Source organism: Ceratocystis lukuohia (genome assembly GCF_044167205.1).
Source record: "Ceratocystis lukuohia strain C4212 chromosome Unknown Supercontig2_pilon, whole genome shotgun sequence".
NCBI classification, from domain to species: Eukaryota; Fungi; Ascomycota; class Sordariomycetes; order Microascales; family Ceratocystidaceae; genus Ceratocystis; species Ceratocystis lukuohia.
Genome location: NW_027263521.1, coordinates 222,999 through 245,809, shown reverse-complemented (window position 1 = coordinate 245,809; position 22,811 = coordinate 222,999). Strand labels below are relative to the sequence as shown.

The following is a 22,811-nucleotide window of genomic DNA, read 5'->3' as shown; positions in this document are numbered from 1 at the left end:
CAATGGTTCTAGTAGACAATAGAATGGCTATAGAGGGGGCCAAACGAGTAGCCTGATGGACGAGGCTGGCTCCAGTGACCGGGAGATTTCGTCAGGAAAGTGCAGTGGTATGTTGACTGTAGTTGCATACGTTGATATGCCCCACTGGCTTTCGCTTGCCGTTCTCAAGCTGTGATTTGATCTGATCTAGTGTTGTTACTCTGTCTCCCATCGCCAAAAAGAGAAGCGAATGAAACCGAAGGATGGGAGGCGAAAAAGGAAGCTCTTAGCAGGTCAAACAGGGCCCTGGCTTTGGTGCATTCTGCCCATTCACACCGCCCTGAAGGCGCCTGCCAGTGAGAAGTCTTTAAGTGGCGCCTGGCCAATCACAGGACAGAGTCGATAGAGTCTTATCGATAATAAAATTATTTGGGTGGAGGGGTGAACAGAAGACAAGCAATCCCGATGACAAGACAAGAGAATAACACTTTGTTGGCTGGGCGGCTGAGAAAAGGATGTTGGTGGGGTTTCTAACCTTCTTTTTTTAATTTTTCACGCTTCTTTGTTTATGTTGCCTCTTGTTGCTATGGGCTTGGGCCCCTCTTCCTGGCTGCTGATCTTGGCTGGCCCGGCAGCATAGAGAGAAGATGAGAATGGCAGAATCTGATTTGCCGAAGTGATGATTCTGCTTGGGGGGAGCCTTGAAAGGTCCTGGCTTTGGTTGTTTATTTTTATATTTTTTTCCTTATTTTTTTCATGCTGAAGGAGTTTCGGTAAAAGTCTAGATGAAAGTTTTTTCTTGTTATCTTTCTCTTTGCTTCCCTTTGGCTTTTCTCCTATTACCCCTCCTTTTAGCATAAGTTTGTCTCTCCTCCCACCTCTTTCCCTCTCTTTTTCTTCTTCTTCCTTTCATTTTCCATTCTTCACTCTTCTTTCCTCCATCTGTCTATTCTCTTTTCCACTCACACATTCCCTCCATACTCTCTATACTCCCATCATCCATCATGTCGGACGACAAGACTACCATTTCCGAAGTTTTCTTCGAGGAGCTCGCTGATATCGAGCTTGAGTTCGAGGAGACTGAGAACGCTATCAGTAAGCTGCCCATTTTGGCTTCTCCCAGCTCCTCATCCCCATCTTCTCACATACTAACCATGTTACCTTTCCTCTAGTCCGCATGCAGGTCGAGCTTCAGGCCGGCCTGTACGAGAAGCGCCACGAGCTCATTAACAAGATCCCCAACTTCTGGTCGCTTGTCTTCGAACAGGCGCCTGCTGACATCGATGAGTACATCATGCCCACCGATGCCGCTGCTCTGCTCTCCTCCTTGGTGTCTCTGAAGGTCAACCACTTTGAGATTGAGGGTGGCGACAGTGGCATGGGCGAGCCTCGGTCCATCAAGTTCACTTTCGAGTTCCGTGAAAACGAGTACTTTAACAACACCATCATTGAGAAGAAGTTCTACTTCCGTTACGGCAAGGGTGACTGGTCTGGCTTCGTCTCCGAGCCTGTCACTATCGACTGGAAGGAAGGCAAGGACCTGACCGAGGGTATGCTTGACCTGGCTAAGAAGGTCTACGATGATGACATGGCCTGCGAGGCTGCCGGTACCGCCAAGAGCGATACTCCTACAGACAACGAGAAGAAGCTCATAGCCAAGCTGGAGAACAGTGCCGCTGGTGGTGTCAGCTTCTTTGCCTGGTTCGGCTACCGCGGCCGCCGCGTGACCGACGCCGAGCACAAGGAGCAGAAGAGCATCCTGGCCGCCCGTCGTGCTGGCAACGCCCCTAAGAAGACCGAAGACGAGAAGAAGGAAGATGAGGAGGAAGATGAGGATGATGATGACGACCATGAGTATGACATCTTCGTTGGCGGTGCTGACCTGGCTATCTGCCTGGCTGATGACCTCTTCCCCAACGCCATCAAGTACTTCACCCAGGCTCATGAGCTGGAGAACATGAGCGACTCTGGCTTTGAGACTGAGGAGGAGGACGACGAGTAAGCAGGACAAAAAGACAAAACCGCATAAAGACTGGGGTTGCCACTGCTTTCCCTGTCATTTTTCTTGCGCATTCTCCTTAGGTCTTGTACCGTTTACAGCTCTTCTTTGACTCTGGGGGACAGCACATACACGAGAAAAAGAAAATAATTATACGTAGAAAAATCGGAGCAGGCGAAGGGAAGATGGATTTACTTTTGGGGTAACTATTAAACATAACGACGTAGGGATGGGACGGGATTTGATACCATGGAAACGGGTCGTTTGGCTCTAGAGTTCACACACGCTTTGATATAAAAAATGATGGATGATGGATAATGAATAGATTCAATTGGCTCGTGCACTCTTTGGTCCTTGGCTTACTTTGCACTATTGTGTTAGTGATAGACTGGTGGTTTCTGATATGTAGTTACACAACGTGCTAGGCTGTTAGGTAACCCTGAACGATGGTCTAGAGTCTAACCCTAGACAACAGTATACTATCAGTCTTTTTTTTTTTTTTTCATCTTTTCTAACATGTAGCAAGCATAGCTCGGCACTCACTAATGTCTTGGTAGCTTCGTATTATAAGTTTTCCTTTTATTTGGTCCGTATGTGTGTACACTAAAAACAACAACAAAGTCTTATGCAATGAAAATACAAAACATCACTTGCCTCCCTTTCCATACTCCATTACTCCAGACCTTGCCACTCACCCCCGTCTGACCCATCGCTATCATCCATCTCAAAGTCTTCGCCCTCAGTAACCACCTTTTGTACTTTATCCACCACTGGAGCTCCTAGACTAAGTGATGAATTTTTAGTCTTGGCTTGGCCTACTAGATAATTTACCATGTAAATGTTGCTGTCTGCTAGTTTGCGGATATCATCACGCATGCGCGAGATGGCCCGGCTAACCACGCGTAGTTCAATGTCTGCCTTGGCGCGGTTGGCCATTAACCATGGGCCATGCTTGTCGATGACGGCACGAATCCATAGAAGACAGAACTCGATGTGTGGAGAGTCTTCAGTCTGTGTAGCAACGAATCGCAGGAGGCGCTGGAGGTAAAGTGTCGGTAGACCTTCGACAACAAGAGAAATGTTGCGGTGGGGGACGGCTTGGAAGACACGTTTGATCAGTGCGTCATCGTTAAGGCGAAATGCCATTACAAGCGCTTGGAGGTAGTCCTGGTTGTTTTCAAGCACAGCTAGCGTTGAAGCTGGCGTGACTTCTATACTGAGGTCGAAAGGGTCAAAGGTCAGTGTAGAATCAACACTGTAGATAAGCAGACCCTCAGTCGAGGCAGCACAGAATGAAGCACCATCGGGCGCAAAGCCAATGCTGGTAACACGCACATCGGGGTGGATCTTGCGGGCACTAGGATCGCCGCGCTTCGATCCCGGCAGTGCGTTGTGTGAGGCATTGGTGGCTTCGGCATCTGAATTATTGCCCTGGTCATCAATTAGGCCTACAGCACCGGCTTCTGTAAGCTTCTTGCTGTTAAGGAACTCCTGTGTGCCTTGCAGCGAAAGATTGACACTGACGGTATACTTTTTCAGAAGTACCATTGTGGATACAGAGTACAAGCAAATGTACTTGCTGTCACCGCCTGCTAACAGGCAAGATCCGTCTGTGCTATAGCGAATAGTGCCAAAGCTTTTGGCATTACTGCTATTCGCTGCTGTGCGACGGTCGGTGTCCTTGCGACCACCGAAAACATCGCGACGCCCATCGAGGCCGGCAATCTGTTGGCCATCATGAATAGACCAAAAAGAGAGCTGGCCGTCAAGCGTTGAGATAGCTAGCTGATTCGAATCGGGGCGTACTGCAACTGCAATTACGTCTGCTTGTAGCTGTAGTGGCTCACTGGTTTGCGAGCGGCCAAAGATGGACCATATCCGGGCTGTGCGATCCCAACTGCCAGACACAAGGTGGCTGCCATCGGGCGTAAAGGCAACGGCCGACACAGGGCCCTCGTGGCCGCTCATACGGTCGAGCAGCTGGCCAGTCTGGACACTCCAGATATGCACATCAAAGGAATCAAGAGAACCAGCAGCAACAACTTCACCGCTAGGGTCGACGGCCATGCACGAGAATGATAGCCGCGTGGGGGCAGTAAAGGTGCGGAAATTGCGGTATCGGATAAGGTCCCATGCTCGGATGGAGCCGTCGAGAGATGCGGTGAAGAGGACATTTCCCTTTTTGGTAAATTCACAGGCTGTCACTCCACTTGTGTGCTCAGTGAAGGTGACAATGCAAAAGCCCGATTCGACGTCCCAGACCTTGATCTTGCCATCGTCGGCTGTAGTAACTACTCTCTTACCGTCAGGCGAGTAAGTAAGAGCATTGATAGAGTCAAAGTGGCCCTGCTGCTTGAGAATATATGACTCGGATTGCCACTCCCACACCAGAAGCTGGCCTAGTTTTGACGCACCAAACGCCAGCCACTCACCGCTCTGGTTGATGGTTACAAAGTCAATATCGTTTTGCGAGATGCTGAGCTTGTGAATTGGGTTGAAGTCGGGCATCTCGTATAGCCCAAAGACGCCATCGGAGAAGCCTGTAACTAGAAGATTGCTTTTGGGGTGGAAGGCGGCACACTTGACGTGCGCGCTGCCCTGCATGAAGTAGTTTCTCTTCACCACTCGCCACCGGAAGTCCTCGGGTGACGGCTCGTCTTCATCGCTGGTTCCGAGGGGAGCCACATACTTCCACTCAAACACCGCACCATCCCTGCTGACAGAGTAAATGGTCTCCTGATCATTGCTGAACCATGCGCCAACGACAGCCTGCTTGTGACCCGAGAGTACAGTGGGAACAAAGCCCTCCTCGGCATTTAAGCTCCATATCCGGGCAGTCAGATCCTTGGATGCACTGAGAAAGAAGCGAGAGTCGCTGGACCACTCAATGTGACAAACTTCGTCAAAATGTTGGCTGTGGCTGTGGTGGCGCACAAACGGCGCGAATTCAACTTGGCCGTCGACATTGGCATCTGGCGTTGAGGGCACATGCCACACCTCGATACGACGACGGAGGCCAGCCGCAAAGTAGCGGCCACAAGGGGAGAAGGCGAGTGCGGTCACAGGAGATCGCAGGGAGAATTGGTAGATGGGGATGCGGCGTGGCACGTTTGTGAGAATTGCTACACCATCGTCGTCAACGGATAGTAAGAGATTGCCACGTGGAGAGAGTGTGATACGGGATATGTTTTTGCGATGGGCGAAGGGAAGAGTGTAGGTTTTGTTGCTATTGGAGGTGTGAGGAGCATGGTTAGCGTTGGTTCTTGATTCGGCAGATTGGCAGATATATTGATTCTTGTGATGCTGGAAAAGCGCACTTACTCAACCAAGTTGAACACACTTACCCTGTTGCCCACAGGGGAAAACAGGTGAGTGCCTTCGGGGTCAAACACCAGGTTGCCCTGACAGTAGACCTGGCCTAGGAGATTTGTGAACTGCGATAGTTAGTAAGCGCTGAAATTTGCGAAGTGGTGGTGGATGCTCACTTTAAAGTCCGTCTTCATCTTCACAGCAACTTCGCTTATTATCCGACCTGCTTTAAAAGTCGGACAAAGTCTTGTTACGCCTGTACTTAACACATGAACAGCACCGGCGATGAAGAATTGAGGTCCTCGCAAAAGTTCTAACTTCTACAAATTTCCTTATCGATAAGATAAAGGACGTCTGATAAGAGCAGCAATCCTTGTACGATGGGCCAATGGGTTCATGTAAACGCGCCCCACATAAGATACACGTGACCTCGCAAAATGAACGGAGATGGTTGGTATTTAGCCAAAGAAGACCGCCAATTTAGTTGTTTTTGGGCCAAGCTTCCCCCCATGTTCAGGGACCTACAAGCCTGCACAGACCAATACCTAGAGCTAAGCCAAAAGTAGCGAGGCTTGAGTTGATGGTGTCAGGGGTCAAGTTATAAATCTCCTTCTGAATGGTGATCTCCTTGGATTATTCGATTTGTTTTCCCCTTTCAGGCGTTTCTTGGTCGAACGTGTTAGTGTAAACCATATCAAATCGTGTTTCTGGTAGTCAAAGTGAATGTGTGAGGAATGGGAGAGAAGATGAGGTGAAATAGCCTTTCAAAGACAACAGAGAGAGTAGGAGCAAGCCAACTAGCAGGAAGCCTAGTGTTGTACTGGAGGTTGTAGTAAGTAATACGGTACCACGTCCTCATTTCTGGTGTCCCCTTCCTAGAGAAAAGCTGGCTTGTTTGGTCCCTTCAAGTGTAAACTTCCCTGCCTTCCCCTGAGCGTTGTGCCTTCCTAAAAATCCATCCAGCGCAGAAAGCAAGCCAGCCCACTTTGGTAACTTCCTAAATTGAATCAGCCCTCCCCCCCCCCCAATTCCCAAATTCTGAAGTTCCCACTTACTTGGCCGGCCCGTCCAATCACTTCTCCTTTCTCTCCTTCCTGCCTTCTTGCCTTTCTCTGCCTCCTTGTATTGACTTTGACAACAAAACATCTCCAAGGCACAATCTTGGCACTCTTTATTGCTATTTTTTTTCTCGTTGCGACCGCGTTGGCTCGTTGCTGCTGCAAACTCTTCTTCATAATTCCACTTTCTGTTGCTTGGACTGACTGGCATTTTTGTCTGTTGTTGCTTTTTTGATTCCTTCTCTTTTTTCTCCGCTCTCTGTCTCTGTTTCGCGCTTCCGCCACCAGACGAACCCCATATACTTGCAACACCCGTTCGCCCAAGTCGAATTGGACCTCAACCCCTAAACCTAACTTAGCATCATCATCACCGTAATCCATCGTCACCATCACAAAAATGGCCTCCACTGCGGATAGCGCTTCTGCCATTGGCATTGCCAACCTGCCTAACCAGCGCCACAAGATTGTCGCCAAGCGCGGTGCTTCATTCACTATCATGGTACGTCTCTCTCTGTGTTTGTCATTGACATCTTTTATCCATCCTTGTGGCTTCTGAGCCATGTCTGCCCTTTTCTTTTCCTTTGTGATGTCGTTTCCGGGATAAAATTGGAAGTTAACGTCTATCCCTTATTTCTATAGGTTGCTGGTGAATCGGGCCTGGGCAAGACTACTTTTATCAACACACTGTTTTCTACTACTATCAAGAGTTACGCCGACCACAAGCGCCGGCACCAGAAGCAGGTTGACAAGACTGTCGAGATTGAGATCACCAAGGCCGAGCTAGAGGAGAAGTTTTTCAAAGGTATGAACTGAAAAGGCAAAATCAATGATTGAATTTACCCCCTATCCAAATCCGCCGTAAACACACTCACAGAGATAGCTTCTAACTTTTGTGTTCCCTCACCCTTCCCATTCTAGTCCGTCTGACCGTAATTGATACACCTGGCTTTGGTGACTATGTCAACAACCGCGACTCGTGGATGCCCATTATCGAATTCCTTGACGACCAGCATGAATCGTACATGCTCCAGGAGCAGCAGCCACGCCGCCAGGAGAAGATTGACCTGCGTGTGCACGCTTGCCTGTACTTCATCCGCCCCACTGGCCACACCCTAAAGCCCCTGGATATCGAAGTTATGAAGCGCCTGTGCTCGCGTGTCAACCTAATTCCCGTCATCGCCAAAGCCGACACTCTAAGCCCTGCTGATCTGAGCAAGTTCAAGACCCGCGTAAGTTATCTTCATGTCTTGGCGTCGTTATCCTGTTGGATTTTGTTCTCTGTTTGTGGGTTGTGAGTTGGCTCGGTTCACTAACTTGCTGCCCTGTCTTTCCCCTGTAGATCCGCGCTGTTATCGAGGCCCAGAATATCAAGATCTACCAGCCTCCTGTCGAGGAAGATGACGATGCTGCTGCCCAGCATGCCCGCTCCCTGATGGCTGCCATGCCCTTCGCTGTCATTGGATCGGAGAAGGATGTGAAGACCAGCGATGGCCGCATTGCCAAGGGCCGCCAGTACTCATGGGGTGTTGCTGAGGTTGAGAACGAGGATCACTGTGACTTCAAGAAGCTTCGTTCGATTCTGATCAGAACTCACATGCTAGACCTGATTCACACCACTGAAGAGCTCCACTACGAGGCGTACCGCGCGCAGCAAATGGAGACCCGCAAGTTCGGCGAGGCTCGGCCCAGAAAGCTGGATAACCCCAAGTTCAAGGAAGAAGAAGAGACTCTGCGCAAGCGCTTCACCGAGCAGGTCAAGATTGAGGAGCAGCGCTTCCGGCAATGGGAGCAGAAGCTCATCGCTGAGCGCGATCGCCTCAACAAGGATCTCGAGCACACACACGCACAAATCAAGCAGCTTGAATCTGAGCTGGAACAGATGCAGGGTGCTGCAGTCCGAAGCCACGGCCGCCGTTAATTTGATGAAAGATGAGAGGAGGGGACGGAGTAGGAAGGGATTGAGATGCTGTTTGAATTGGGCCCACAGGCAAGACTTGGGTCAAGCTGGCTATTTCTGGTTGGTCATGTTTTTCATGTGCCGGGGCGGAGCTTTGACAATTAGAACTGGCTCAAGCTTCTGCAAACGAAACCGGTTATTGGCTCCGATCGGCTTTTCTTTTTTATCGCTCCCTCTTCTCTCCCTGGACGTCGCCTGCCCCCAAGTTCTGTTCTTTTTTTCCCTTCTATCTTAATCTTCTTGCTAACCTTCTTTATTGCCATATCCCCCCACGTCTGTCTGCTGCTGTTTTTGATTTGTTGTTTCCTGGTCTTCCTTGACACCCTCTTTCCGCCCATGGATCGGATGTTTTTGTTTTGTTCCATGTTTCTTTTCACATGTTCTGGGTTGTTTTGGAGGGATCAATGGAGTTTGCGTTATATGCACCAACCTTATTGTTATAATCATTCATGCCTTTGAAAAAGCCAAAATCCTCGTTTTACCCAGTTGTCCCATTGCCTCATTGTTCGTCATGGATGGGGCTGAACTTGATTTCTTTTTTTTGTTGGTGCGAGTCTCGGTTAATGCAGGTTTGCTTGTGATGGCGTATTGCTTTTGGTGCTGCGACTTTATTACCTGTTTTCCCTCCTGGGTTGCTTTGCTGTGAATTGTTATACATCAAGAGGCTTGGCAAGGATGATGCCAAGTCAAGTGAATTGGGAGATATTGATGTAATGTAGGGTGATGTGAGGTTACAGTAAGAGAGAAGGCCAATGAGCAATTTGCAACGATCGCTCTAGTGCCTCCAGCATTGGCTTTGCAGCGCCTCTACAACGCTTTGTGTGCAAATATGACGTGCACATTTAACAGTGCCTCTGAAAGACTGTAGCGTTTGGCTACGGCATTACCTTATTTGGCGGGACAAGGGAGGGAAATGTTAAAGCCGACTTTTTACTTTTTTTTTTTTTTTTTTTTTTTTTTTTTTTTTTTCTTTCCGGGGTACTTTTACAGATATTCCATAGTTAATTTTTGGTCCATTTTTGGTATGTTTTGCATGCTCTTTTTTGCTCATTTTTCTTCTCCTCCCTGCTCACATGTTTCACGCCACTATTTGAACACCAAATTTTGGCTTAGCAACTTGGACGACGTCTTTTGGCTTTTCTCGAGTCATGTCTTCCTTTTCGTCATCTTGACTGATTAGCCTTTCCCTCTTCTCTTCTCTTCTCCATTCTCTCCATCGCGCTTATTCCTTGCCGACCTGTTTTTCCAGGCTGCTTTGGCCTTGAGAGGCTCCAGCTCGCTCTTGACTCAGACGCTAATTCGACGGTCTTGTCGAACTCGGCACTGTGTCATTGAGCCTATCTTGGCTCTGGCTTCTGGCATCCATAAAAAGTGCAGCATTTGCATCGCATTTCTCCTGCTGCCCACTTTACTACCTGTGTTTACGCTCATCCTTTGTCTACTGGCCCAAGACAAACCGTGCTGTTTACAACATTAGCGATCGCTTGCCCTGCTTGTCCTGTCTCTCTTTCTCCTCTACGTAGTCACCATGGTGACGTACAGACCGTTCCATAGACCGATTGTACGGGCAGCGGTATCCCCGCCTTGGCCGTCTGCTAGTAGTCGTGGCTGCGGTAGCATTAGTGCTAACAGACCTATGAGACTGTGGTCGGCGCCTGTGGCTTCTAGGAGGCCTATATCGAGCTTATCGGGTACAGCAGCGTGGCGGCCGGTGTCTGTGTTGGACGAGTGAGTTACTCTTTGTTCCTTTGTTCTTTGCCTACGAAAGTTCCCAGGTTCCCTCTCTGTGTCTCCCCTTACCCTCCCCCTAATGCTCGTGTCAGAATTAAATACTAAGTGTGCTTCGTGGGGTCTTAAGATGGCTGACACATGACCCTAGATGGGTAGCTAAAGAAGCGCGGCCTATTAGTCTGCGTCAGCTAATGGTATTTGGGAAGAACCTGACTGAGGCTCGCTTGATTGACTCGGCCAACTACCTGCGCACCGAGCTGCCAACCCGGTATGTTGTCCCGAATTATACACACGGCGGTTAATGTGTGTCTGCGAATCCCGCTGCTTCTATTTGCTCTTCTGCGCCATTTCTTGGCCCACCAAAACAACATAACTGACTGTCTGCATTGCTTATTTAGCCTTGCCCATCGCATCCGCGACATGCAGCAACTACCATATGCCGTTGTCTCTAATAAGAACATAAGCGAGGTTTATAACCTTTACTACTCTGCGTTTGACGAGTTCCGCAAGTTCAAGACAGTCGTTGACTGCGATGAAAATGACGAGCTGTGTCGGATAATCCGGCAAAATCTCCAGGCCCACCTGACGGTGATTCCTAAGCTTGCCATGGGAATTCTGGAGAGCGATGGACTACTGGACCCACAGGCACTGGACAATTTTATGAACACGATTTTACGCTCGGTAAGCATCTGTTTTGCATCGAGACGCCCGTTTAGCCAAGATCGAGGGGTTTGCTGACCTAGAATAGAGAATATCACGGCGAGTTATTGCTGAACAACATTTATCCCTGACCGAAACGTTTCACTCATCATGGTTCATTCCAGGCATGAAGCTTAGTGCTTCTGAATATGTTGGGGAAGTGTTCATCAAGTGCGTGGCTAAAGACGTAGTCGAACGGTGCGGAAAGGCCGTACAAGATCTCGTCCGGTCGACATACGGTCCATCGGTCAAAATCCCAGAGATACGCGTTGCTGGCCATCTCACAACCAGTTTCCCCTACATCCTCAGCCACATTGAGTATATTGTTGGCGAACTGCTGCGCAACAGCATGCAGGCAGTGGTCGAGCAACAGCTACACCACCCCGAACTTGTTCAAGACCCGCTGCCGGCAATTGAAGTAACAATATGCAGCTCAGCGCAGCATGTGATCCTACGGATTTCAGACCGAGGAGGTGGCATCCCGCGTGACGAGCTGCCGTATCTATGGTCCTTCAGCAAGGGCCCGAAAAGCAAAGCCCGACTAGAGGCTCTGCAGCGTGTTCCGTTGATGGCAGCAACCCTAGCAGAGCTACAGACGGGTGAGAGCAGGAGACTCCGAGACGAAATTGGCCGTGCGGATCTGCGGGCACCGAGCTTTGCTACCTCAACTGACCCAGTGGCAGTGTCAATGCCGGCCAACTCAAGCAGTGGGTCTCTGACGTCACTGTCAAGCCGGCCGCCAGACCTAAGACTAGGAATGGGCCTCCCACTAAGCAGGGTGTACGCCGAGTATTGGGCAGGGTCGCTGGATGTGCATAGTCTAGAAGGGTACGGAACGGATGCGTTTTTACACGTGCCGAAGCTGGGGAACAAGAACGAGCAACTGGCGACACGGGCGACTATGGATGCAGTATAGGCCTTTTATAGAGGGCTACTTTTGTCTTTCGGGGGATTTCATTCTGGGGGGATTCTTTTTTTTTTCTTGGCTTGAACACAAGCGTCGAAGAAGGGACGCTTTATACTGATGTGGGGGACGGCGTTGGTCGGGAAGGGCGTTAAACGGTACAACAAGCAACTCAAGGACGGAGGGTGATGAAAAAGCCACTGTCAGTTAGGTAATTCATGTCAATGTCATAAACAGATAAATTGTTGACGGATCAAACCACGGATCAACTAATCCGTTCTTGTCTTACCTTGACCTCTTTCGTACTCTTTTTCACCTCCCGCTCTGCCTTTGGTCTGGCCTGGCTTTATCAACGTATGAGGTTTGTCGCAACGTCATTTGCCCGGCCGGATTGGTGGGGCTGTTTTTGGTCTTTACATCATTGCCTAGGCGCGCTAGTGGAGTACCTACAGATGTGGGGGGTTTGTTACTAGAGCACAAGTACTCTCCTAGCTCAGTTTGAACCAAGCGAAGCTTCTGAGCAAAGCTTCGGTAGAGGGGGGAGGGAGGGGCTTTAGTACTTAAGCTAGCCCTAGCTACAGGGGTGTTGAAAGCTGTAGGTGCCTCACCCCGCTGTATCGTAAGGCACTCTACCCCTGTGCTTTTTTTTTTTTACTCTTCTGGGGCCGCCGCTTCACCACTTTTGTTTCCACTGATTTTCCTGCCCTCCATTGCTCTGCTCCTCTACTTGCTCCTCTATTCTTTTTATTTTCTTTTTTCCTGCATCTGCATCACGGCATTTTCTCTCTGAACAGTTCACGCGAACATCAACAAGAAGAAAGTTGCTTTATTTTCTCGAATTCTTTTTTCTCTGCATCTAAAATCCTGCGTCGTCACCGCGCAAGCTCCCGTCTGCCTTGCCTTGGCCTTCCTCGTACATCATCGACGACGTCAAAACTCCTCGAGATTCCGTTTTCAAATAAAAAAGAATAAAAAAGCCCTGCTTCATTAAAAGTCCTCATTTTTCCAGAACCTCGTTTTTTTTCTTTGCTTGATGGCCTAACTGGGATTTTTCCCTTTTTTGATCTTGTTCCGGCTGAGACTTTTGTTTTCCATTTTTCTGCCACTTTATTCACCTTGGCTTCTGCCCTCTCGACGCCCTTTTGCTCATCCTGTCAATGCCCATCGTGCAGTGCAAGCTTGACGACTAGGCCACCATGGTATGTTGTGTTGATTCTGCCTTTGCTTCTCTGCCCGTCTCGTTCCGCTTCACATCGCCCTTCCTCACGATGCCCTTGTCATCATCGTCGTCATAGGCTTTGTTCTTGTTTCCATATCTTCCTATGTCCTAGGGGCCTGAAAAACAATCTGCCACCGCCTCGGCTTGCTGCATGGACAAAGATTGCATTGCTTCTTTCAAACCTCTACTACGCTCTATTGCACTCCGCGCTTGCTTGGCTGTTGATACGGCCGCTCTTGGGGTCGAGCGCTGTCCGTTTAATTTCATCTGTGCCTTTCTGCATGATATGTTGGACAACCAGATCTGGATTCGAGAAAGTCAACATGCAGGCAAGCAAACAAATAGAGACCAATGACCTTGGCCTGTGCCTTGTGGTATTTGCCAGCTATCTTGAGCTTTAGCTTTGCCCTGCATGGCTCTCCAGACCCAAGGCTAATAATGTGCCATCCATTTACTTTTGATTTTGCTGGACCCTGATCTTGCCCTGTCTCGTCTCACCCCGCCGTTTTCCTTCCTTTTCCAAGACAGCACAGCGACGTCAACAGCGACAGTGGCACCTACAATCACATCTATAATCTACCAATTACACCCATTGACGTCCCTGAATTATTGCTAATCATCTATTCGCTCGCATTCCTCCCAGAACAATCTCAACTCTCCAAACCAAATGGCCATCGACGAAGACGACGAATATCTCCACCAGCCTGACGCTGTTGTCAACATCCCCGCTTCAGAACCTGTGCCTGAGCGCGAAGACCAATCACAGAATGTCTTGATGGCCGATGACTGTATGTTTATTTGCTGACACTGGCATCACCCTTGACAATCTCGCCCACCTCAGTCGTTGCACCTGCCCCTCCCCCTCCCCCTCCCACAGGCGCCATCGCTCGTATTTCTTTATATTTTACTTCCTGCAATGCTGTTACGACTTGCCACTAACAGTTTTTCTTCTCTGTTCTGCTGTAGATGAGGCCATGAAAGAGCTTGTTCTTCCGCCGCTTCTTGAAGAGCCCCGCATTCTAGAAGATGCCGTTAACACCTGGTCTGTTGAAAACTGGCGTTCCATGTCTAAAAAAGAACATGGTCCAATCTTTCAAGCCGGCGGCTTTCCTTGGTACAACCCCTTCAGCTCCACCACTTTAGTTGCACACATTGCTAACACCCTCTAATAAAGGCGAATCTTGCTTTTCCCCAATGGCAACAACGTCGACCACTGTTCCATCTATCTAGAGCACGCCTTCCAGCCCCAAGAAATCCCGCCAAATTGGAGCTGCTGTGTACAATTTGCACTAGTTCTCTGGAACCCAAAAGATCCATCGGTTTATCACGAACACAACGCCCACCATCGTTTTACCAAGGACGAAAGCGACTGGGGCTTCACTCGCTTTATTGAAATTAGAAAGCTTGTAAACCCTTCCTCTGAAGCTCTGCGTCCTTTCCTTGAAGATGACACTACAAACATCACTGCCTACGTTCGTATCGTTGAGGACGAAACTGGTGTCTTATGGCACAATCTAAACAACTACGATTCCAAGGTCGAGACTGGCTTTGTTGGCTTGAAAAATCAAGGCGCTACCTGTTATTTGAACTCGCTTCTTCAGTCACTCTACGTCACTAATGCCTTCCGCAAGGTACATCTATGCCTTCCTCCTTTTTCATCATAATTTTGCACTAAATAAACTGCTAACCACTCCATTCTCGTTCTCCCCCTTAGGCAATTTATGAAATTCCTACCGAAAATGATGAGGACATTCTCAACAGCGCGTACACCCTCCAGCGTCTCTTCTACCAACTTCAAACATCAGATCAGGCTGTGAGCACGTTAGAGCTCACTAAATCCTTTGGTTGGGACACTAAGCAAGTATTCGAACAACAGGATGTCCAAGAGCTATCGCGAAAACTCATGGAGCGGATGGAGGAGAAAATGAAAGGCACCAAGGCTGAAAAGGTCCTCCCCGATATGTTTAGTGGCAAGATTAAAACATACATCAGCTGTATTAATGTCGACTACGAATCCAGCCGCATTGAGGACTTTTGGGATATCCAGCTCAACGTCAGCGGTAACAAGAACTTGGAGGAGAGCTTCAAGGATTACATCCAGGTTGAGAAGCTCGAAGGCGACAACCAGTATTATGCCGGCGAAGAGCACAAGCTTCAGGACGCCAAAAAGGGTGTTATTTTTACATCTTTCCCTGATGTACTACACCTACAGCTCAAGCGTTTTGAATACGACTTTGAGCGAGACGCTCTGATGAAGATCAATGACCGCCATGAATTCCCTGAAGAATTTGATGCTGCGCCTTATCTCTCAAAAGATGCCGAGAAGACAGATGAATCTTGGGAATACCAGCTTCATGGTGTTCTCGTGCACAGCGGTGTCCTTGATGCTGGCCACTATTATGCCTTCCTAAAACCAAACAAAGACGGATGGTTCTACCGATTTGATGACGATAAGGTAGTCAAGTCAACTCTGCGGGATGTCCTCGAAGAAAACTATGGAGGCGCGCATCCTCTACCTACAAACCGCCGTGGTCCTCCTATCAGAAAGCATCCCGTTATGCGTATGAACAGCGCATACATGTTGGTTTATATCCGCAAGTCGCGTCTCGACCGTGTCCTTTGCCCTGTTACTCAAGCCGACATCCCCCAACATATCCGTAAGTAACAGTCGGTGTACAAGACTCCCATACAATACCATACCTACTAACCCGCTATGTTACAGAAACCCGCTATCAAGAAGAAGTCGAGCTTAAGGAAGCTCGCCGCAAGGAACGTGAAGAGGCTCATCTTTACATGACTATCAAGTATGCCACTCTCGAAACCTTCAAGAAGCATGATGGAATCGACCTAAGTGACTTTGACCTATCTAAGAGCGAGAACCCGGGCGTTCCTAAGGTCAAGCGTGTTTTGCGTACTATGTCTTTGTCAGATCTTCGCGATGAGCTTTCAAAGGAAATGGGTGTTTCTAGCCACAATATACGGCTGTGGCAAATGGTCAACCGCCAGAACAAGACCGTCAGACCCGATACCCCCATTGTCGATCTTGGCCAAACAGTGGACGAAGCCTGGTCACGGTCTGCCAGCCAACGCGAACAGTCTATGCGCCTGTTTGTTGAGGTTGCCGAGACTACCGGTGACAAGGATGAGCCCATTTGGCCCAATTTCAACAGCCAAAATGGCGTTCTGGTGAAAGGCAGCGTCATCTTCTTGATGCTAAAGTGCTTCGATACCGCTTCCCAGACCCTCCGTGGCGTTGGCCATGTTTATATGGAGAAGAATAAAAGGCTAGAAGACTTAATACCGCAAATCGGTAAAATCATGGGTTGGCCCGAGTCACTTCAGTCACCAGAGAGAATTCTGATGTGGGAGGAAATCAAGCCCACCATGATTGAGCCGCTAAAGGTTAAGTCAACATTTCACAGTGCCGAGCTTGTTGATGGCGACATCATCTGCTTCCAGCTTGCTCCTACTGCCAAACCTAGTAGCCAGGAGGAGCCTAGAAAGCCTAGCAGCGAATCCGGAAACGGGAATGGATACTTGGACAAGTTTGAAACGGCCAACCAGTACTATGACTTCCTCTGCAACAAAAGGACACTCCAGTTTGTTCCCCATCCTACACGCTGCGATGAGTCGCAGTATCCCGACTTCAGCTTGACCATTAGCTCTAAGATCCCGTACGAAAAGCTAGCCGAACGGATAGGTCATCATCTCGGCGTGGCAGCAACACACTTGCGCTTGTGGACTATCAACCCTACAACTGGCAACCCTAAAGTTGTGATACGCCGCACCGGCAATACTACTCTTCAGAGCATCTTGATACCAAATAACTATGGGCATTTCAACGCTCCCCACCGCACAGATGCGCTGTACTTTGAAGTTCTCGAAATATCTCTCGCAGAGATGGAAACCAAGAAGAGTGTCAGAACCGTGTGGCTGAGCGAGGGTGTGTCCAAGGAAGAGCCGGTAGATGTTTTGGTAAACAAGAATGGTTTAGTCCAAGACCTCATCGATGCCTTGATCAAGAAGCTAAATCTCAAGTCGGAGGAGGAGGCCGGGCCTCTTCGCATCTACGAAGTCAATAACTTTAAGCTCTACCGAGAACTTGGTCGCGACATCTTAGTCACGACTATGAACGAGTACACGACGGCATATGTCGAACGCATCCCTGAGGAGGAGGTTGGCCTGGCCGACGACAAAAAGCGCTACATCAACGCTTTCCATTTCCACGGCGAGCCATCTCGCGTCCACGGTGTCCCCTTCAAATTCCTGCTGATCCAGGCAAGTTTAAGAATGTGGCTTAGGAGATAATGGCATGCAAAGTTACTAACATAACACATTTTCTAGGATGAGCCATTTGTTGAGACTAAGAAGCGGCTGGAAAAGCGCACAGGCTTCAAGGGCAAGTCATTTGAGAAGATCAAGTTTGCCATGGTTGAGCGTATTCGCTTTACAAGCCCTGTATACCTAAGTGATGGTAGGTTTCTCGATCTAAAATTTCCTGTAGATGCACTGGTCAGAAGCTAACAGATTGCCTATAGACGACGTACTGTACAGTTTGGCATCAGTCGCCAAGGATGACTGCCTTGGCCTAGACCATCCAGATCGGTCTCGCATGCAGCGTGGTGGAGGTGACTTGTTCTTGAACTAATGCGAGAGAATAAACTGGGTACAAAGTAGTGTGTCGGAGGCAACTAGTGGGAGTGTGCTTTGGTTTACTATGCTTGTGATTACAGGCTATGTGCAGTCTTATAATGCATCGGTTTTTGGATTCTCTTTAACCACCTACCTTTAGTGCAGTGAAATGATCCAGGGCTCGCTAGTGTAATATAACGAGCCAGTCCTGTGTGATTTCCTGCAGAATGTGAGATCTTGTTAAGCAAATTCTTCACCGCATCGGGCTTACAATTAATTCGTACTAGGTGTTCATTTTATTCATAAATAACTAGCAAGGGATCTGCACCGTTGCTCTTTAGTTTTAGAGTCCTACAAAGCCCGCTCCCACAGTTATGAGGCATATCACCACGGTAGCTGCGCGAGATAATTCAAGTTCTCGGGCAGCGCTAATAACACCAGTTGTGCTGGGGTTGGGCCCAGAGGTTGAGATGGAAGTGCTGTTAGCAGCTCCAGAGCCAGAGGCTGCGGGATTAGTCTGCGCTGGCCTGCTGCTACTGCTACCTCCGCTCCCCCTAGCACTGCCACTGCCGCTGCTGCTGCCACTGCCGCTGCCGCCACGGTCACTATTTCCTGTCGTAGAGTTTAGTCCAGACCCAGTATCTACTAGTCCCTTTGCACTATTTGTGACGTTGAAGTAGCTAGCGGCAACAGTATCTAGGCTCAAGCTTGTAGCGCCAAGCACGGTTGGTGCATCAAAGCCGAGCCGTTTGTCGGCAGCCTTTTGCAGCCGTTTGCGATTTGATGAAGTCAAGGAAGTGTCATTGATGAGAATGAGGGTGTACTGATGCGAGAGCGGGACGCGCGCTGGCGGCGCAGGGCCGATGTACTTGGCTAGTGGAGCTGTAGAGTTGGATGTGGGCTTGAGAATGTGGGCGGGCTCGCCGTTGAGATTTGTAGAGACATTGGACGACGACAGCCCAGTCAGAGCCCAGTGCAGAAGCGTGGTAGTGCCACTGCTTGTGGTATTTGAGGGCACGTTGGAGTCAATCATGAATATAGAAAAGGTGCCTTGGAGATGAGAAGAAGTTGCAAGTGTAGGTGCGGTTTGGGTTTCTAGAAGTCGTGTTAACAAACTAAGGGACAAGATAGGAGAATGTAAAAGACAGAAGAAGAACTTACCGTTTTGTGCCATGACAACGCCATCGACCACTGTATTTTTGCCGTAGGCAACAATTAGTGGATTGATACTTGACGGCAAAAATCCAGACGGTGAAGCTGCTAGGCTAGCCGTCACTGAGGTCAAGAGGGAGGCAATTGAAGTTTTCATGTTGAAATATAGTGTGGAAGTATGTGGGTTGCGCAAGAGAAGGGGGTCAAATGTGGTGGGTGAACGTGTTGTATTTAATCTAAACGAGAAGCAAAATGGGTCATGAATGGAAAGCGAGAAAAAAAAAGAGGTCAGTCATAAAGCTTATTAACATACACCAAGTAAGAAAGCAGATTCTTGGACCATTATGAGACTGTAAGAGCCTCTTACTCCCAATATATTCACCTGGATAGAGCACGGACAGCAGACCAGCTAAATAAGCTTTTATGCTTCGACTTTTTTCTTCTTCCGTCCTGCTTGACAGGATCCTGAAAGAAACAAGTGAACAGCCCCTTCTACTTGCGCAAGGACCTTGAAACACAGAACGTCAAGATGTTGTGTCATGTCAAGGCGAAATGGCCTCTGAGCATGACGTCGAAAGTGGAGACGCATGCAGGGTTAAGACCGAGCTAGGGTTTGCAAGTGATGGAGGATAAAACCACATGAAAGCGCTGACGGAGTAAAACAGTGTTGTAACGAAGACGCGCAAACACTGAAACAAATAAGCCGGGAAGAGACGGCAAACGACTATAGGCGATATCCGCGGTGGCATTTCTATAAGGAAACAATATCATGCTATTGGTTCAAACAAGCGGCTTCTTCTTCTTGATGCCTAGCATTGCCGAGTAATCTTTCTTCTTCTTGATTGTTCGTTTAAAGGCTGGTGCTGGATCAACCAAGGGAATCCTGTTTGCTAAGCTATTATCTGCTGACTTGGCTGATTGGGTGGCAGAAACAGGCGTAGGCGTGGCGCTTGATGACGAGGATGGCAACGAAGGTATTGCTGCTTCGGGCTTAGAAGTGGACGTGGTTGGGTGTTCGTCCTCTTCCACAATTTCGTCCATCTCTTCCATTCCCAGATCTTGCAGCAGTTGTTTTTCCTTTGCAACTGCAAATGCCATCCTAGCTGCTTCTTCATCTTCGCGATCCTGCCTCTCTTTTTCTTCATCTGCAGTCTGCATAATGGTCGCTGAAAAGTCGACGCCATCCTTAGCAGCCATTTGGATGCGCGCGTTACGATGCCGGATCGCATCGAGGGCGTCAGCAGCTGCCATTTCTCGCTGAGCGTCTAAATTCTTGGCTTCAAGGTCGGCCATGGCGTCGCGTTCTTCATCGCCCTCAGCCTCGGCTTCTTCGCGCTCAAGGCGGTCAAGACGTTGGTCTTCGGTTTCCTCCTCTTCGCCTTTGTTCCACCATGGCTCTTGGTTGCGTACGGCACCAGATACCATAGCATAGTTGTTATTTTTTGGATCGGTCCGGAAGACAATTTCAGAGCTACATCGCGTGCATTTGATCTAAAACCATACTATTAGCATCACCGCAGTATCATGTGCTAAAAAGCAGGTGAACACTTACATGAAAAAAGTAGATTTGGATTCCCAAGTATCGCTCCTCTGGAGGCGTGACTTTGCGAGAATTGAACTTACGGCCTCTGTAAATGAATTCACCACAAGACGTGCAGCGCATTGCAAAAGGTGCCATGAGTCGAACAGTCTGAATCTTGGGGCCCGTTGCCTTGGGACCACGCCGCTTGGAGATATCAGATGGGTCGAAATCCCATGGGTAGTACTTTGCTATGACATGTTAGCTTTTTTTTTGGAGTTTTTGATGTCGCTTCATGACGGCTTACTTAACACTTTTCGCTCAGACATTTTATAGAGGAAGTTGATGTGATTATTGCGGTTGGTATATGGGAGAAAGGTATTCTGATGGCCGATTCTGTAGACGGTATAACAAGGCTGAAGCTTGAAAAATGGTTGCGACCAAATAGGTAAATGACGTTTCGCGACAATCTACATTAGATAAGATAAGATAAGATAAGTATGCGCTTAGTCATTCTCATTTCTAGATTTGGGGTCGCTTTCGTGATCGTTGATATTCGAGATTCCAACATACAAGTTACTTAATTCTACAACAAAACAATCTTTTCTTAAGTCCTCAGTCTTTCCCCTTTTCATATCAGCCAATCAAGCCCATTATTGCCAAAATGCCGAAAGCCGAAGCCGGGTCCGTCAAGCATATTTCCAATCACATGAAGCTCAAAGGCCTCACGCGGTTGAGGTTCTATTGTCAGGCTTGTGAACGAGGCATGCGCGATGAGAACTCCTTTAAGCAACGTAAGTAGCAATACTTATTGACAGTTCCTAGGCTTGGTAGTCTCGATGAACGTAAAGCTGACTCTAAATCCTATAGACACACTTTCCGAGTCGCACGTGCGCAAGATGCTTATCATTGGTGAAGACCCGAAGAAAGCCATTAAGCAGTTCAGCGATCAATTTGTCAAAGACTTCATTACGCTTCTCAAGACTAGTCACGGCGAAAAGAAAATCCACATCAACCACTTCTACCAAGAATACATCGCCAATAAAGACCATCTACATATGAACTCTACGCAATGGTCGTCGCTAACTGAGTTTGCTAAGTATCTTGGTCGCGAAGGTATATGTCGAGTGGAGGAGACTGACAAGGGCCTGCACATATCATGGATTGATAACTCACCAGAAGCCCTCAGACGACAAGAAGCACTCAAGCGCAAAGCTGCTCTCGAGCAAGGCGATGAGGAGATGGAGCAGCGCATGATCAACGAGCAAATCAGAAGAGCGCAAAATACAGCTGCAATAAACAGGGTCACGGGGCAGCGTACTGAGGAAGAGGAAGAGTCTAGGCACGAACTAAAGCGCCAGGAAGGGACCAAGATTTCGTTGTCCTTTGGTCCCAAGAAGGATGATGTTTCTGAAGAAAAGCCTAAAGAGAAGCGAAAAGAAACATCTACAGAAATCCCAACCCCATCGTTAAGCTCTCAGGCTGATGCTGACGTAGCAACAAATCCAGCACAACCAGCCGAGAAATTAGTCAAACCCCCAGCCTTTGGTGGCATGAGCCTCAAGCTTGGTGGCTCAGCAAAGCCCAAGAATGTCTTTGCTCAAAAAAAGAATGCCCTGGGTGGAAGTGGCAAGAAAACGATGGTTGAGGCACCAAAGAAGATGAGTGAAGCCGAGCGCATTATGAAGCAGGAATTGGAGCGCAAGCGGGCGCGAGAGGGGCCCGGCAACGAGCCTACAAAGAAAATGAAGTTTAGCTTCTGAAAATGAGTTTATGGATATCCTTTCTTGGGTTTAGCGCGAGAGTTTTGTCGGCTGCGGGTTTGGCGTTATAGCGGTGTCTTTCTTTCGCTTTTTGCGCGGTATCTCGACATTCACTCGAAAATACATTTATTTTTATTCAAGTCTTTCAATACAGCAAGTCAGAAATGCTCTGCATAAATCAAACCAAACGCAATCCCAAGTAGCTAAATATCCATAAAACGCCTAACATGTGTAGTTCAATCGCAATCGCTTCCCAATGATCCTCTTGACAAATCCGCATTAGGACTCGGCCTCCTCAGCAGAACCATCACGTCTGCAAAAAAGAAAGTTAGAAATCTAGTTAAATGAATGTATACTCCCGGAATAGCAAGCAAAAATAGGCCTTGGTACATACGGAATATAGTTTATACGGTACTCATCCTCGATCATGGTACGGATGTCGTCTGGAAGTTGACCCGAGACTTTGAGTGCATATACACCGCGCACATACGTGTCCAGCCGCTGCCACTTGGCCACCCAGCTAGTGGCTGGGTCATTGATGGTCATTACACCTTCGAACATAGGCGACGTGCAGGTTTCGATCTGATCGGCCGAGTGGCGCAGGTGCAGGAATTCTTCGCAGTTGGGGCACCCATTATCACGGAAGCGCTATAGCAAGTGAGAAGAGTTTGTTAGCAAGACATATCGTTCATCTTGCTAAGGGTGATGATTTCCGTGGATGAGAGTTCAATAGCATACAGCATAAGTCATGACGATGGAGCACACCATGCAGGCACGCAGATATCGTTGTTGGCCGGGAGTGACGAAGTTGATAGACATGGCGAATCCGAGGTGCAAGGACTAACGACAAAAATTTTGGGGAGAGTAAATAGTCAAGTAAGGGGAAAGCG

General features: G+C 48.5%; 9 protein-coding genes across 9 annotated transcripts; 5 read left to right on the top strand and 4 right to left on the bottom strand.

Moving 5' to 3' along the window:
• Positions 1-983: 983 nt before the first annotated feature.
• Positions 984-1,981, top strand: HOO65_020069 (putative nucleosome assembly protein C36B7.08c; the record flags this gene model as incomplete). Its single annotated transcript, XM_071006942.1, has 2 exons — positions 984-1,074; positions 1,152-1,981. 2 exons carry the CDS (start codon positions 984-986, stop codon positions 1,979-1,981), a joined length of 921 nt encoding a protein of 306 aa, XP_070860707.1.
• A 669-nt stretch (positions 1,982-2,650) lies between these two features.
• On the bottom strand, positions 2,651-5,481 carry HOO65_020068 (Periodic tryptophan protein 2; the record flags this gene model as incomplete). The annotated part of the gene is made up of 3 exons (XM_071006431.1): positions 2,651-5,204; positions 5,300-5,412; positions 5,464-5,481. 3 exons carry the CDS (start codon positions 5,479-5,481, stop codon positions 2,651-2,653), a joined length of 2,685 nt encoding a protein of 894 aa, XP_070860706.1.
• A 1,261-nt stretch (positions 5,482-6,742) lies between these two features.
• HOO65_020067 (cell division control protein 12) lies at positions 6,743-8,263 on the top strand (the record flags this gene model as incomplete). Its single annotated transcript, XM_071006729.1, has 4 exons — positions 6,743-6,844; positions 6,985-7,147; positions 7,264-7,574; positions 7,685-8,263. The coding sequence occupies 4 exons, from the start codon at positions 6,743-6,745 to the stop codon at positions 8,261-8,263; spliced, it is 1,155 nt and encodes a 384-aa protein (XP_070860705.1).
• Positions 8,264-10,224: 1,961 nt separating this feature from the next.
• Positions 10,225-11,648, top strand: HOO65_020066 (serine/threonine protein kinase; the record flags this gene model as incomplete). The annotated part of the gene is made up of 3 exons (XM_071006763.1): positions 10,225-10,301; positions 10,432-10,714; positions 10,782-11,648. 3 exons carry the CDS (start codon positions 10,225-10,227, stop codon positions 11,646-11,648), a joined length of 1,227 nt encoding a protein of 408 aa, XP_070860704.1.
• A 1,874-nt stretch (positions 11,649-13,522) lies between these two features.
• On the top strand, positions 13,523-17,503 carry HOO65_020065 (putative ubiquitin carboxyl-terminal hydrolase 5; the record flags this gene model as incomplete). Its single annotated transcript, XM_071006307.1, has 7 exons — positions 13,523-13,643; positions 13,798-13,969; positions 14,030-14,486; positions 14,570-15,512; positions 15,578-17,106; positions 17,200-17,329; positions 17,394-17,503. 7 exons carry the CDS (start codon positions 13,523-13,525, stop codon positions 17,501-17,503), a joined length of 3,462 nt encoding a protein of 1,153 aa, XP_070860703.1.
• Positions 17,504-17,830: 327 nt separating this feature from the next.
• On the bottom strand, positions 17,831-18,796 carry HOO65_020064 (uncharacterized protein; the record flags this gene model as incomplete). Its single annotated transcript, XM_071006955.1, has 2 exons — positions 17,831-18,582; positions 18,649-18,796. The coding sequence occupies 2 exons, from the start codon at positions 18,794-18,796 to the stop codon at positions 17,831-17,833; spliced, it is 900 nt and encodes a 299-aa protein (XP_070860702.1).
• A 623-nt stretch (positions 18,797-19,419) lies between these two features.
• On the bottom strand, positions 19,420-20,487 carry HOO65_020063 (Coiled-coil domain-containing protein 94; the record flags this gene model as incomplete). Its single annotated transcript, XM_071006902.1, has 3 exons — positions 19,420-20,130; positions 20,192-20,409; positions 20,466-20,487. The coding sequence occupies 3 exons, from the start codon at positions 20,485-20,487 to the stop codon at positions 19,420-19,422; spliced, it is 951 nt and encodes a 316-aa protein (XP_070860701.1).
• Positions 20,488-20,822: 335 nt separating this feature from the next.
• HOO65_020062 (KIN17-like protein) lies at positions 20,823-21,921 on the top strand (the record flags this gene model as incomplete). Its single annotated transcript, XM_071006890.1, has 2 exons — positions 20,823-20,952; positions 21,029-21,921. 2 exons carry the CDS (start codon positions 20,823-20,825, stop codon positions 21,919-21,921), a joined length of 1,023 nt encoding a protein of 340 aa, XP_070860700.1.
• A 279-nt stretch (positions 21,922-22,200) lies between these two features.
• Positions 22,201-22,740, bottom strand: HOO65_020061 (Transcription elongation factor spt4; the record flags this gene model as incomplete). Its single annotated transcript, XM_071007080.1, has 3 exons — positions 22,201-22,234; positions 22,316-22,569; positions 22,660-22,740. The coding sequence occupies 3 exons, from the start codon at positions 22,738-22,740 to the stop codon at positions 22,201-22,203; spliced, it is 369 nt and encodes a 122-aa protein (XP_070860699.1).
• Between the last annotated feature and the right edge of the window lie 71 nt (positions 22,741-22,811).